The sequence below is a fragment of the Pteropus medius genome, unplaced genomic scaffold, assembly GCF_902729225.1.
Source record: "Pteropus medius unplaced genomic scaffold, Ma_sr-lr_union100, whole genome shotgun sequence".
NCBI classification, from domain to species: Eukaryota; Metazoa; Chordata; class Mammalia; order Chiroptera; family Pteropodidae; genus Pteropus; species Pteropus medius.
The window spans coordinates 768,388-782,172 of record NW_024342466.1 but is presented as its reverse complement, the minus strand read 5'-3'; the positions used below and the strand labels follow the sequence as shown (position 1 = coordinate 782,172).

The window sequence follows — 13,785 nt, the reverse complement described above, 5'->3', positions numbered from 1 at the left end:
ATTATTTTTAACTAGGTCAAACACCCCGAGTCCCTCAGTATGCATCCATCAGCTTTTCTGTCTTTAATTTCTCAACTCACCCATCACACGGAAAATGTGATAATTAGGAATACAGAGAGGTGTTTTGCAAAACACCGTGGAGAACCGGACTCTGGTTATTCAAATGGATTTTTCGCACATAGTCGTACTTATGAATTTACCAGTTGCACAGAGAATGCGCCATGTAGCACGTCCTTTGGCGTGTACAGAGCTGCGTTTGTATATTTCGATGTCACGAATCGTTAAGCTGACTCATCAGCGTGGATTTTACTATATTCTTCATTCTGCAGACGTTGATTCTGACCAGGCATAGAGGGTAAAAATTAAAGCGACTCAATTCTCCGGATCCTTTTTCTCCTAGACAAGAAGGACCACAGCCCTGCGCTTGCCGGAGTTGCTAGGCAACCACTCTGCCCGCCCATCCTCCTGAGTCCTGCTCCACTCCAGGTAGGGTGACTATCCAGGGAGGCCTGTGACGCCCAGACAGTTCACCTGAGGCTACGGTTGTTGTTCACGCAGTGTCTGTTATTCTCACCCAGGTGCCAGTATCCACACCTTGGGTGTGAACAGGTTTTGCATTTGGAATGTGGGCGTGTGAAAAATAAAGCAAACACGTGTTATTCCAAAGTGTGAGCTTCAGCTAAGCTAAACATATGTAATATCACGGTGAGAAGACCAGGGAACTAAAATGAGTAGAGACAGAACTTTCTAGAAAAAAAATCCAGAATGGACTCCCCACAAAACTTATGTTTGTTAGATTAAAAAAAAATCACTGGAGTTACACACGAAGCTCTTCAGGTGCTAGCTAGTTCGTAGTCACCATTCCCCTGAATGAACTGGGCTGCGGTGCTCGCCGGATCATTGTTCATTCGGTCAGTCATTCACCCGGGAATTGACTGAGTGTGACCTGGAGTTTACTGAGTGTCCGCTGGGCGCTGTGGCGTCTTCCCTGCCCCGCTCACAATCTGCGACACGAGCCAATGCTCAGGCCCCGACAGGGAGATTGGATCATGTTAGCGACAAGGGCAGAGGGCGGCAGGATGAACGGAGGAAGGGCGTATAGCCTGCCTGCCACATCCAGAAAGACTTCCCGGAGGAGTCGGATTCTCAGAGCAGAATCTCGAAGGAATAAAACTAGTCAGAAGTCAAGGTACTCATATGCAAGAAACGGAAATGGACAAGGGCTGATTTTACCAAGAAGGGACGCGTCGCAGGGTAACTGGGCAATCCAGCAGCGTGGGGGCAGCTAAAGAAGCATCCTCAGCGCTGAGCTCCCAGGACTGGCTCGGTGAGGAGCGTGTCGCCGCATCGGGCCCACCGGCCTGCAGCGAAACTGCCACGGCCGGGCCAGGAGGTCTCCTCGCGACCAAAGCCAGTGCTTGTGTCACGACCCTCCCCCCTTCTGCAAGGTGCCGATGCTCGAATCAGAGATCCCAGAGGCGGACACAACACCTGCGCCTGCATTTAGTGGCAAGAGAGGCTGCCGGTTAGCGTTTTCTGGGCTCCAGAGATAGCGAGAGTGTTCCCAGGATGCCGAACCCCCAGACCACGTGACGAGGCCACTAGCACGGTCAGGAGGGTGGTCTCGGCAGGAACAGCGACGACGGCAAAGCGCCGTGGACACAGACCGCCTCGTCCTGTACCTCCTTATTTGTCCAACTATCCAAATCTTAAAAGAGGCACTGACGTTTGTCGTCGGCCGGCATTTTACTTTGCTAAGAAAGGCGTTAGAACAATGATGACTACAACTTACTGTCGTTACCGATGACCAAAATAAAGAACATTTTAACATCAGGAAGGAACGAAGGGCTCAATCTCTGCATCAGGAACAGCTGTTTGATTCGCAGACTTTGGCTTAGAGAAAATCAGCAGTTCGCTGCCCTGTTTCCTTCCGTGCCCCGAGGTGGAAGTGTCATCTGGACCTATGGTAACCCGTCGGCTGGCCTCTGATCTGGGAGCCATCGTCTGTCTGCTGGACACGCGGAGACCGCAGGGGGTGGGCTTGGGCAGAAGGACATGGGTTTTAGCACTATTTTAGCACCACTCTGGTGCGGGATGAGTTGAGGGGCTGGCGCTGCAGGTGTGGGGGAGACAGGACGGTGACCACGAAGGTAGCAGCCCCCCGAGAGAGAGGAGAAGAATTGAGAGGGGGTTGAGTCAGCAGCCTTAACGTCGGCGTGGTGGGCGAGGGTGCTTGAGGGGAAAGTGTCATGGGTGCCGACCGGGTGCCTGCCACGTCCCTCTCTCTTCTCCTCCCTGGCTTTCTCGGTCTAGAATCTTTCGGCTGCCCCTTAAGTCCTCCTGTTCGGAACCAGTGTCCTAGAACCCGTCACCCTCTGTCCACATCTGTGTCTTACTCAGCTTCCCTCCCGACCACACCTGCTAAGCATCCTCTCTCCATTTTCACTGGAAAAGTCATTCATGGAGGCTGGGACCTCCAGTCCTGACACGGCCATGTTCTCAGAGGCCACCAACCCCTTGACCTCTCTGCTCCGGCCAGTCAGATGTCGCACTGAGTCGATTGCCCCTCCTCCGCCTCCCACATCCTGGGTCCTCTGACACCCAGGTCAGCCAGTGGCTTTGGGACTCCAGGCTTCTCCTCCACTAATTCTGCTACCAGTCCAGCTGTGTCGCCTCCCCGGCTTTGATCCCCAAAACATCCCTCTCCCTCAAAGGAGACTGAGGATTCTCGTCAGAGAATCTGGCTTACTAGACAGATAACAACTGAGCAACTCTATGTGCCCAGCACTGTCCTAGGCCCTGGGCTGTCACCCCTGTCCCCATGGCACCCACACTAGTGGGGAAACAGACGGCAAACCAGATCGGCATGCGGCGTGAGGGCAGGTGGAGGTGAGAGCTATAACCGAGAATGAGGTGGCCTGCAGGGGACGAGGTGGGCGAAGGGCAGGCAGCCTGGGGAGGCCTCCTGACGAGACGGAGTCTGGGGACTCGTGGGTCGTTCGGGGAAGCTGCGGAAGGGCCGGGACGAGGAGAGGCGTGGGAGGACGGGCGGGGGTGAGCAGCCTCGAATGCCAGACTGAGCTCCTGGACGGCGGATTTGCTCAGAGGGTGTGGGCGGCTTTGGGGACTGGCGTGGGGGCCAGCGAGGCCGAGGTGGCTGGTATCTATTCCTCTGGGTCTGGATCCCTTACTGGAATATGAGCTCCTTCGGAGTCAGGGGTGGGCTCTCTCACCCTCGATGGGTCTGGTTTCCCTCGGCCCTCCGCGTGCCCACTACCGGCTTGCAGGCACACGCCGGCCACCGGCCCTTCCGCCTGCTGCCTGCCTCTCCCCCGGGCGGGCCGCACCCTCAGGCCTGGTGGTTCTTTTGCTGCCCCCCAAAAGGGGAAATTACATCGTAAGTTGCAGCACATAGGTGACACGAGTATACAGATGTTTTTTAGAAAATAAAGCCATTGAAATGGGAAATTAAGAAAATCAAAAAATGATACCTAAAAAGACATAAACTTGAATTTTTTCAAGTTTCCTTCCCGTTAGAATATTAGAGCAGCGAAGTTTGACAAATTCCAGTCTTGCCAACCTGATACGGAAAATAATAGAAGCCATTCACGTCAAGGGGTGTCGCACATCTGGGGGATTCGGTTTCCTCAGGATGAGCTTTTTTTTCTTTTTAATAAGGGAAAGAAATCGTGTCATTATTTTTATTAACCTCTAACTGACCGTAGCATTTTCTTCAAGCCTGCTTGTAGGCAAGGAACCTCTGCACTACTGCAGAGCCCTGTGACTTTGACACCAATTTCTAATTCTCAGGTATGTTTATGTCCATTAACATTTCGCAGGCATCACGAGGCTCCTCACCACGTCGCGTGTATGATCGGGGTGACGTCCCCTACGAGGACGTGTTACTTAATGCATAGAAAAGTACATATATTACCATGCCACGATTTAAAACGTCTTTTGGTGACTGTATGTAAACGTAACTGCTTTCATCTGTGGCCGCGGGTTTATTTCATGCTTTTATGTCCCTCTGATGAACCTACACGCTTCTTGGAGCTGCAAAAGGCGTTCATGGCAAAAGGGGTTCGTGAAGACCCCTGAATCTTACTCCACCCGACTCTACTCCCTACTCGGCATAATCGGACGCTGGCGTGCAGGGGACTGGGACTATGGACTTTTTTCTCCCATTAAAAAAAAACATAGGTAACAATGTTCACCATCTTAACCATTTTTCTGCGGTCCGCGGCAGTCCGCTGGGGCCGAGCACGTTCATAGTGTGTAACAGATCCGGACTGAGCCCTTTGGATGGGTCTTAAAGAAGGAAACCTTTGTTTATATGTCGATCCTACCTCAATCATGCCGAATTTCCTTTTTTTTTTAAAGGGAAAACTTTGGTTCAGTGTGCATGTTTTAAATACTTAGGGAATTTTAGGGAAACGAGCCCAGACCAGGAACGCCTGTCCTGCACATGCCTGCGAGGGCCGACAGCCCACTGCAGTGGGGCCCAGAGCCGCCGTCTGCGGGACCGCCCTGCTCCGGCGGGGGCTTCTGCGGCTCCCGCGGTGGTTCAAATGCTGTTTCTGAAGTGGCTCGAGGGCCCACTCAGGGATGGGCAGAACTCGGGACTGGCCTCTGTGCCTTGTGCCCTTCCTGAGCCTCCGTTTCCCCATCTCTGAAACCAAGGTCATCACAAAGGTTAAACAGGACACACCTGTCTAGACCACAGGTGTGGAGTAAGCTGGGCACTTGGCGGCACTCCCTTCGCCCCCCAAACCAGGTTACTTCTGACTGTTTGAGATGAAGCCATTCCAGTCTATTTTATGTAAAACTAAATTTTATTGCAGCATAAATCACGGACCAAAGCGACAATGTTTCCCTTGTGCCAGGAAACGAATCACCGGGAAACGTAGTGGCTTCGGGCACACGTGATGCTGATTCCATCAGCCCAGTGTTCCTCTTTGAAGCCCCTTAAAACTGAAGCCGGGTTCGCCCGCGTCGCCATCGGACGAGTTTTCACGCATTTTGTACAGTGGCTGTGAACACAGCACGGAGCCCATTCTAGCTGCCCCGACAGCCGACACTGTTCACACTGTGACACGCACTTCTACCGCAGACAGGTGGCTGATTCCTGCAGCCACGCTCACGCCAGCGGGCTCTGGGGACTCGGGACGAGCTTAGACGTGATCGCTGTCCTCCAGGAGCTCGGTGTGCCAGCTGGCGGGACGCGAGGTTGCTAGACCCCTGGGGACAGCTCAGAAAAAGGCAGGGAGGTCGAGAAGGGACGGCGGTCAAGGGACTTCCGCCGTTGTCGGAGTGTGGGGGCGCTCAGCCCAGAGCCGACCACACAGGAGGGAGCAGGAGGGTCTTTGGGTCTCACTCTTGTGCCCCAGGGATGCGATGGGGGAGCAGACACAGTGGGCAGGCATCCCAGGGGGGCGGTGTGAGTAGTTTAACCAAAAGAGGGAGCGAGAGCAGAGAGAGAAGCTAAAGGTCGTCTGGGCGTGGTCGTGGGAATGACCTGCAGGTGGCTGGGATCTGGTGACCGCTGGTGGGGAGGGTCCCAGGACCAAGCCTGGGCATGGCCGCTGCAGCCAGGTGACATAAGACTACTCGGAGGGGGTCGGGACTGGGTGATCACAAAGCAAATAAATTATTTCTCGAACGCCCCATCTGACGTGACTGCATGAAGACCGAGGTGGGAATTCATTATGGACATTTCCCTTTACTTAGGAAATCGAAGCACAGTTTTTTTTCTACTAAACTTTTTCCTGAATATTTGGTCCACAAAAACACCTACCAATACCATAACTTTATATGCAAATTATTATCATTATCCATGACAAATCAACTTGGATAAAGGACTGGAGATCTTAACTGAGCGTCTCGGACTGGCCTAGAGATTATCCAGTAAGAATATAAAAGGTGTTCATACTCAGACTGCTACTGACCAATTCTGGACCTGCATAGGCCAAGAAGAAATTTGACCAAGTCCTTCTCACCTTTACCTGACATAGTTCAGGTGAGATAAGGTTGTTCCCCTTCTAAAAGCAGAGCCTTCACCCCTCCGGCCTTGATTAAGTGAGGGCCTGCTGCCGTGACAAATAACCCTCACAGCCCTGGTGGCCTGAGGACCAACTCTAGTCACAGTTTGACGGGTGATTTCCGTCCTGGGCGGTCGGAGCGGGCTGGTGTGAGGCTTCATCACGAGACCCAGAACACTGTGCGATTTAAAACCCACGGAGTATTTATTTCTAGAATTTTCCATTTAATATTTTCCGACTGTGGTTGACCGTGGGTGACTGAAGCCACGTGTGGGGGGTTGCGGGGGGGACACCACAGCGTCTGCTCAGGGAGACGGTGGGTCTGGGGAGCACAGAGGTCCCGCCGGGGTGACAAGCTCCCTCCGGCCTCTGCCTTCTGCATTACACTGGGCAGAGGGCACGGAGGTGGAGCTCACGGGCTCCTTCCCCATCTTCCCACGCAAGCCACCTGCGGAGGCCGTGGCACTGGAGGCAGTGTCCTGGGTTGAACGGTGTCCCTCAGACACACACACCGAGTCCCAGCCCCTTGCCATGGATGCGAACTCATTGGGAACAGGGTCTTTAGAGCTCAATTCAGGTGGTCCCCGTCCATGCCTGGTGGCCATGTGGCACCTTGACTTTGGACTTCCAGCCTCCATGACTGGGAGAATGAATGTCTGCTGTTCCTAGCCACCCAGTTTGTGGCACTGTCATGGTGGCCCTGGGTGTGAGCTCCCACCTGTCATCAGCTCTGTTATAGGATCACATTAACCCTTTCTTTCTTCAGTTGCAAAAGGGGTGTGGAGACTTAGCTGGCGGGGTTGGAATGAACGTGGGCCGTGCTGCAGCCCTCAGAGGCCACCGCTGCTCATTCGACGTGCCCCCATACCCTCTCAACGCTGCACGTGCCCTGCCCCCCAGGTCTGGCCTGGCCTTGGGCTAGCTGGCTGATATTGAGCCTTCAGAACTTGGGTTAAAGTGGCTTCCTGGAGCCCACGCCTCCTACCACCTCCAGGCTGGGCTGGTCACCATCAGCAACCCCACCCAGTCCCCCCAACCCCAACAGCACTGGGAGGGCAGGGCAGGGCGGGCCCGCAGGAGTCCTGCGTGCTGCAGCTAGCCCCTAAGGGACGAGGCTCAGTCCTAGACTGTGTATTGTGGGATTAACACAGGCAGTCCCAGGGGCACAGGGCCAAGAGAAAGGCAAGCCATCCACTCGAAGCCTTTGGGTGCTCTGGGCAGCATCGATTCCCACTGGTCAGTGGAGAATGAGACCCTATGTTCCAAGAGCGATTAAGTTGACCGCTAACCCGACTGTCACACTGTCACTTAGGGGCGACTTAGCGGAAGGAGCCATCGTCCTATGCACAGACACTTACACTAGGTTTTACTGTTTTAGTTAAAGTTTGGTTGGGGATGGAAAAAAATACGCACACACTTAATAGGTTAAAATAGCCAAATAAAATTTACTGTAACGTTTGTAGAATTTAATTTGTGCTACAAGACGTGTTGCATAGGAAACTATTTTAAGCCCCTGAGGAACAATATCCATGGTTTAAGGTGCAACTGGTTTTGCTTCTTCTTTGGGGAAAAGGTGGGAGATGACTTCTGAGAAGGATGAAGCGGAGAGTCGAGAAGCACAATCGGAGGGGATTTCCTGTGACGACTGGGGGATTGTGTGTCCTGGTTCTTGCAGCATAAAACATATCGTGGTTTTTTTTTTTCACGTGGTTTTGTTCTAGCCAGTTTATCTTCAGTTACTGAGTCGACAGATACATAAGAATGTTTCAGCTCAATAAGGGGTGATACATGGATTATAGTTAAGTAATAAATGAGTTCCAAGAAAGCACATTTAGAGAATGACACTCGGAACCCCAAGCGGCCCAACAGCACTTCACACAGCGTGTGTCCTGGCACCCTCCGGGGGACCAGCTCTGTGGACTGGCCTCAGACCTGCCCCTCACTCCCTTGTAAGGTGTCGCAACTACAATGCAATCGTGGGATTCAACACGGCGAGTCGATCTACAATGGGCCAGCTTATCAAAGCAACACGGCCAAGCCCCAGATTTCACGTGGGAAACATATTCATTCAGAAAATGATCATCTCGCTTAGAAAAGTCTTCATATCATCAATGAAAATGGTCTCTTCATACTTATCATTTCCAAGGAGACACGGGTGGACTGCGAAGGGAGAGGGGTTAAATTTTAGACCGAGTGAAGTTTGGCAAACGGCAGCAGGCACCTTTGCACACAGCACAGCGCGTCCCTCGTGGCGAAGTTCCTTCGTGCCCACAGGAGGGGAACGCCGCAGGGAGCAGTCCCCGGCCCCAGGGAGAACGTGCCGGCGATGGCCGAGCCCCGCAGGAGCCCCTCGCCTGACCGACGGCACCCGGGCCGGGCCGCAAAGGTCGCCATCACCCAGCACGTCACGTCCAGGGCGGCAGGGACTCAGGTCGGCCTGCACTTTGCCCACAGAAAGGTCCACGTGGGCTGTGGCGGGTCGTTTACCGCACGGGGCGGCAAAGGCAGGGACCATGCTAAACACTGGCGGGGAGAGCAGGACCCCGCACGTTCTCAGAGAGGACGGGCCTGAGCTGTACGCACTGAAACACCGCGGTTCACTCTTCACAGGTACAGAGTGCAACGGCCCAGCCCGCGAACGAGCACCCTCCCGTGCCAGGCACCGGAACGCAGTGAGTCTGGGAAGAAGGGGTGCCCCCGGCGACTCTTAAATACGTATGTACATCGTAGCATAATTTAAAAAGATCTTCATAGAACATAAAAGCCTCAACAGCCCCTGTTGTTTTTTTGTTTGTTTGTTTGTTTTTACCTTTACGGTCCATTAAAAAATTAGATATCACCATTTTCACAGGTGCCCTCCGCCCCCTACTGTAAAAAAAGCGATTTCAAAGTTGAACTTATACGTAACAAATAGAAAGCTCTTTGATTGGCCATGACCTGCAGCGCAAACTCCCTCCAGGCCCCCCACAACGGGGGGCGGTGGTCCTGGGGTGCGGGCCGGCGGGAGCGACTCTGGACCTGTCCGAGTGGCGGGCCCGTCCTCCAGTCCAGCTCCACGAGACCGCACGGGCAGCCAGGGCGGCCGGAGGGCGTGCGCCCCAGGAAAGCAGCAGGCGGGGGGGACTTCAGATCACGAAGTCGTCCTGGTCCGCGGGGCTGAAGGCAGCTGCTCTCAGAACGTCCAGACAGTTCACCAGGATCAGGGTCCCCGTGAGGTGTTTCCAGCGCTTGGTGATGGGGTTCTTCATCCTGTCCAGGCCCGTGTGCAGCTCCTGGATGACATCGCGGTAGCTGTCCCCGATCTGGTGGCTCCAGGTCAGCAGGAAGTCATACGCGGGTTTCCACATGGCCTGGATGGTGAAGGTGCCCCGAACGGGAGGAGAGAGAGCAGAAGAAGGTTAGGGGACAGCGAGGGAGTCGACCCTATTATTACCTGCTCCGGCTTCTCCGCTCATCACGTATGCTCTGCTTCTAAGAGTGAAGTGGACCCAGAGAAACAGGTGGGAGCCCGTGGGCCCCGAGCCCGTCGGAGGGGACGGCGCGTTCCGGGGAGAGGCCTCGGTGTGCAGGAGGCGGCGTCCGCACACACAGCCGCGGTCGACGCCCCTGCCCCCCGCGTCACGCGTCCTGCCGCCCCCCCGCCCCCGCTTCCTCGGGCGCTCACGGTGCCCTCACCGCGCGGGGCTTCCTGCTTCCCGGGTGTCCGGACGCTTAACGCGACCTCCGGAAACGAGCGAGGAGACAAAGGATCGGTGCAGGACCCGGCCGGCACCGGAGCAGAGCCGACCGCGGAGGCTCCGGCCCCGTGTGACTCGGCGTGACGAGGGGGATTCGGCGTCGGGGTCGGGAGGGGACGGGCCGTTCCGCCGACTCGCCCCACTTCCCGCGGCACCTTCCCGTGTCATGTGGGGCGGCCTTGGCAGCATCAGAGCGGGTGTCCCAAGTACTGACCCCCAGAAGGAGGGGCCTCCCCCCCGGGCCCCTCCGTGCGAGCCCACTGTGCGCTGCGCACGTGCTTTCCCACGGGCCCGTCACGCGTTCCGTCCTCACGAAGACGCCGGGAAGCAGCTGCTGCTGCCCGACCCCGCTCACCTCGCTGTCCACGACCCCGTTCCGGTCCCGATGCGGAGACTCGTAGGCGTCCATCTGCTGCTTGGACACCTTGGCAAGCTTCTCGGCCAGCTCCCTCCAGCGCTGTGCCACCTCGACGGCCGTGGTCAGCAGCACGAAGTCCTGGAGGAGTCTGACCACCAGGCCCTGGCAGTCCATCTTCAGTAAGGCCTGGGGGCGGGGAGGGCAGAGCGTGAGGCAGAGCGCGGGGCGGACGCAGAGGCCGGCGATGGAAGCCTGGACATGCCCCCTGAAGCCCAGCACCGTGACTCAGAGGACACACGATGAGCATGACCTGCAGGTGGTCAGGGTTCAGCAGCGTCCTCCCTCCACACCATGTCCACCGGGCACCTCGGACTGTGAGAATTATTTGCAAAGGGGTCTTTGCAGGTGTAACTGGTTAAACTGAGGTCACACGAGACTGAGGGGCTCCTCGTGCGGTGACAGGTGTCCTTACAAGGAGAGAGACAGAGGCCGAGGTGTGGCGACGCAGCCACGTTCCCAGAGCAACCAGGTTTTACAGACGCTGGAGGCTCGCGTGGCTTGCCCGGGGTCCCGCAGCTCGAGGGGACAGAGGTGGAGAGAGATCCAGAGCCGACCCTTCCCGTCCTGTGGGCACCACGTGACATCGAGAACAGAACCGAACAGAGCAACGGTCTGGATTATGTTTCGTTTCCACTTTGTGTGTTTTAGAACGTGATGCTGCAAGTTGAATTTTGACGTGTTCAAGGGAAATGGTTTAAAAAACATAAATGCTCATTAGCTTTGCCAGGACGGCCATTAGGGAGACACAGGGTGTACACATATGTGCTTATGTGCACGGGGGGTGGGAAGGGTAATAAATTGGCAGAATTTCTGATTTAAATCCTTTTGGGGTGGTGCGGTTTAAGCTCAGACACAGGGCAGGGTGCCCCCCGGCCACGCTTGCTGTCCTGAGGACGTGCCGGCTGACCACAGGGCTCGCCAGCCCGCCCCTCGGTGTCCCGCTCAGCTCCTGCTCACAGCCTGCAGCCTGCACGAAGCGGCCTGGCTCGGAGGCGGCCTCGCTGTCTCACAGAGCACATCGGTCGCCTGCTTCCGGTCCACGCCACCCCTGGCAGGAGCGACCAGAGTCCCCGGGGACTCTGGAGACACAAAGGTCCTGAGAGACGCAAACTGTTCTGTCTACCATCCACCGCTGGACACGGCTGCAAGGACTGTGCCCAGGCAGCGCGTCCACGGAGCACAGGGGCTGCGTGTGTACACGCTCCAGCAACAGCGCCTGACACCTGCAGGACTTTATAAATAATTTCCTGCCATTCTCAGGCCTTGCTCTCCCTGGAGTGACACTCACTGCCGTGCAGCCAATGGACATCGTCTCCAATGCCTGCAGCGGGACCACAAGTTCCAGAATATTGTCATGGAACAAACGTGGACGAGCTCGCAGAGACGCAGGGACAAGGGTGTGCCCCGGTGTCCGGTGGTCACGCAGAAGCCGCACGTCCACCCACAGCACCTCCCCACGCGGAGGGCCATGGGCCTGCACGAAGCTGCCTTTGCGCACGCTCCACTGGGAGAGGCGGAGCGTGGGACGGCGCGGTGGCAGGTCCCAGGACACCGCGTAAGACCTGCAGCACACACTGTGCCGCCGCTCCCTCTGGGAGGGAGACCCCTGCTTTCTGCTTCTGCTCTCTACAGCACCAGAGACGCCTGTGAGCTCCGAAGGTGGCGTGGACGGGCAAAGGGCGTGGAGACAGAGCCTGGGACCGACGCCGCAGGGCAGGTCCGACCGACCGCAGACCCCGGCCAACCAGCCATCCAGACCCCACTGCCGGGTGAGGCAGGAAGAGGGCCAGGGCTGACCGCGGAGGTGCCCACCCCCCCGCCCCCCACTATGGACTGCCAGGTCTGAAATGAGATAAACGCCCAGCGGGGCTATGCACAAGCTTGCGAGGGGGCCCCCAACCTGGCGGCCCTGCAGTGTGACCAGCACCCCTCACCTCTGACCTCTGCCAAACATGAACTGCCCGCTCGTTGTCTTAACCAGAGTAAATCCAGGGATGAGTATGAAAATCAGGTCCGGGGCGTCCTGGCACTCAGAGGGGGGACCGCACTGACTGCCACCTGAGTGGCCCAGAGACTGGGAAGTGGCAAGGAGCAGGGACACAGCTGGACCCGCAAGGAGAAGGACACACCTGGACCCACCTGACTCCCCTGCACTCCCCCTCAGTGCCCGTGGAATAACGCACAAGCGTTACCTGGCCCAGGTGGCTCCGTGCCACCCTCCCATCGCCCCAGGAACCATTATCACATGTCCCCAAGTCCTTGAATTCACCCCAGCCGCCAGCCTCTCCAAGCCTCTGACCTGCCGGCCCCTCTCCCCTGAGTGGGATCCTGCGCCCCGCTCCCCTGCCTCCAGCCAGCCCCCGTGTGCCTTCCCTGGTCCACCCACACCGATAAAGGGTCTTTTCTTCGGAGTCCACTGCGAGTCTGTCCTGCGCTCCTGCCACTCTGCCCTCCGAGTCCGTAAGCGAGAGATCCTCAGCGCCCGGCACCGCCCCGAAGCACGCGGCAGGCACGAGGGGACGTTCGGTGAGTGCCGAGTGCAGACGCCCACGCCTGCCATCGGGGCGGTCCTCCTGGCTCTGTCAGGAGCTGCGGCCACACACCTGCCCCTCAGCTAGTCCTGTCCCACCTTTGACGAGAGAAGCTGACTTCAAAAGCTCTTCAAAGGGTGGTGCCCATTCCAACGTCTCCCAACCCGCCCACCAGCACGGAGACCCCTGGGCGTCTGTCCAACGCCCTCTGGTGCCCAGGGGCTGCGTCCATCCTGCTGCTTCCCTTGGGGCCGGCCCAGCACCGCCCCTCGCCCACCGTCAATATGGTCTGGGGGGTGTCATTGGTGTGGGATGGCCACCCTCTGTCACAGGTATGACTTCTCCTGGACAGCTCGGTGGGCCGGGGACAGAGGCTCATTCTCGGAGGGCAGTCACGAACCATGTGCGTGAGAGAGGGCAGGCAGAGCCCTCCGGGACGCCCACAGGGTGACACAGACGCCTCCCGGACGAGCTCTGACGTGGGGAACTTGCACCGAAACCACAGAGAGAGGGAATGGGATCGAGGAACAGCCTGAGCGCGTGGGGCAGAGTCCTGCAGGTGCCAGCGCCCTTTCTCTCGTGGACTCTGTACTCAGCCGGGGTGAGAACGAGACCCAGGAATCCGGGTGAGCAGGGCCATTTCGAATTCGAGAAAGTACCGGGAAAACGATCGTGAACGACGAGGGGCAGTGACCCAGTGGCACAGGCGGCGTCATGGAGAGTCGAGGGAAGGTCTGAGCAGGTCCGTGAGGGCGTGAAAAGCCACCTGGGGGAAGGAGTCCCGGGCAGAGGGAAGAGCGTGTGCGAGGCCTGAGAGAGGCCAGCGGGTGCGTTCCAGGCGCGGCGCACGGGCCGGGCGCTGGGGCGCAGGGAGCGGGTGCGGGGGGACGGCAGGGCGGGGCTCCCAGGGCTGCGGGCGCGGAGGACGCGGCCGGACGCCCCCGACGGCAGCGGACAGAGGACGGCTCCGTTCTTACTCGATTCCTTTTCCCTCCCAGCTCCCTGCTTGCTCGCTGTCCAAGCCCTTCGCCCCGTCTCACTGATGAATCCCTGTCTCCAGA

At 57.3% G+C, this 13,785-nt stretch overlaps 1 protein-coding gene across 4 annotated transcripts in view; it reads right to left on the bottom strand.

Annotated features, from left to right (window-relative positions):
• Positions 1-7,459: 7,459 nt before the first annotated feature.
• Positions 7,460-13,785, bottom strand: part of SH3BP4 (SH3 domain binding protein 4) — an 81,789-nt gene continuing 75,463 nt past the window's right edge. For all 4 annotated transcript variants that reach the window (XM_039860011.1, XM_039859991.1, XM_039859994.1 and 1 more), the window contains 2 exons: positions 10,131-10,319; positions 7,460-9,388 (listed from right to left, as the gene is read on the bottom strand). In XM_039860011.1, the coding sequence (XP_039715945.1) occupies positions 9,164-9,388; positions 10,131-10,319 (414 nt within the window). In that variant the 3' untranslated portion in view covers positions 7,460-9,163. The remainder of the gene's footprint in view (positions 9,389-10,130; positions 10,320-13,785) is intronic.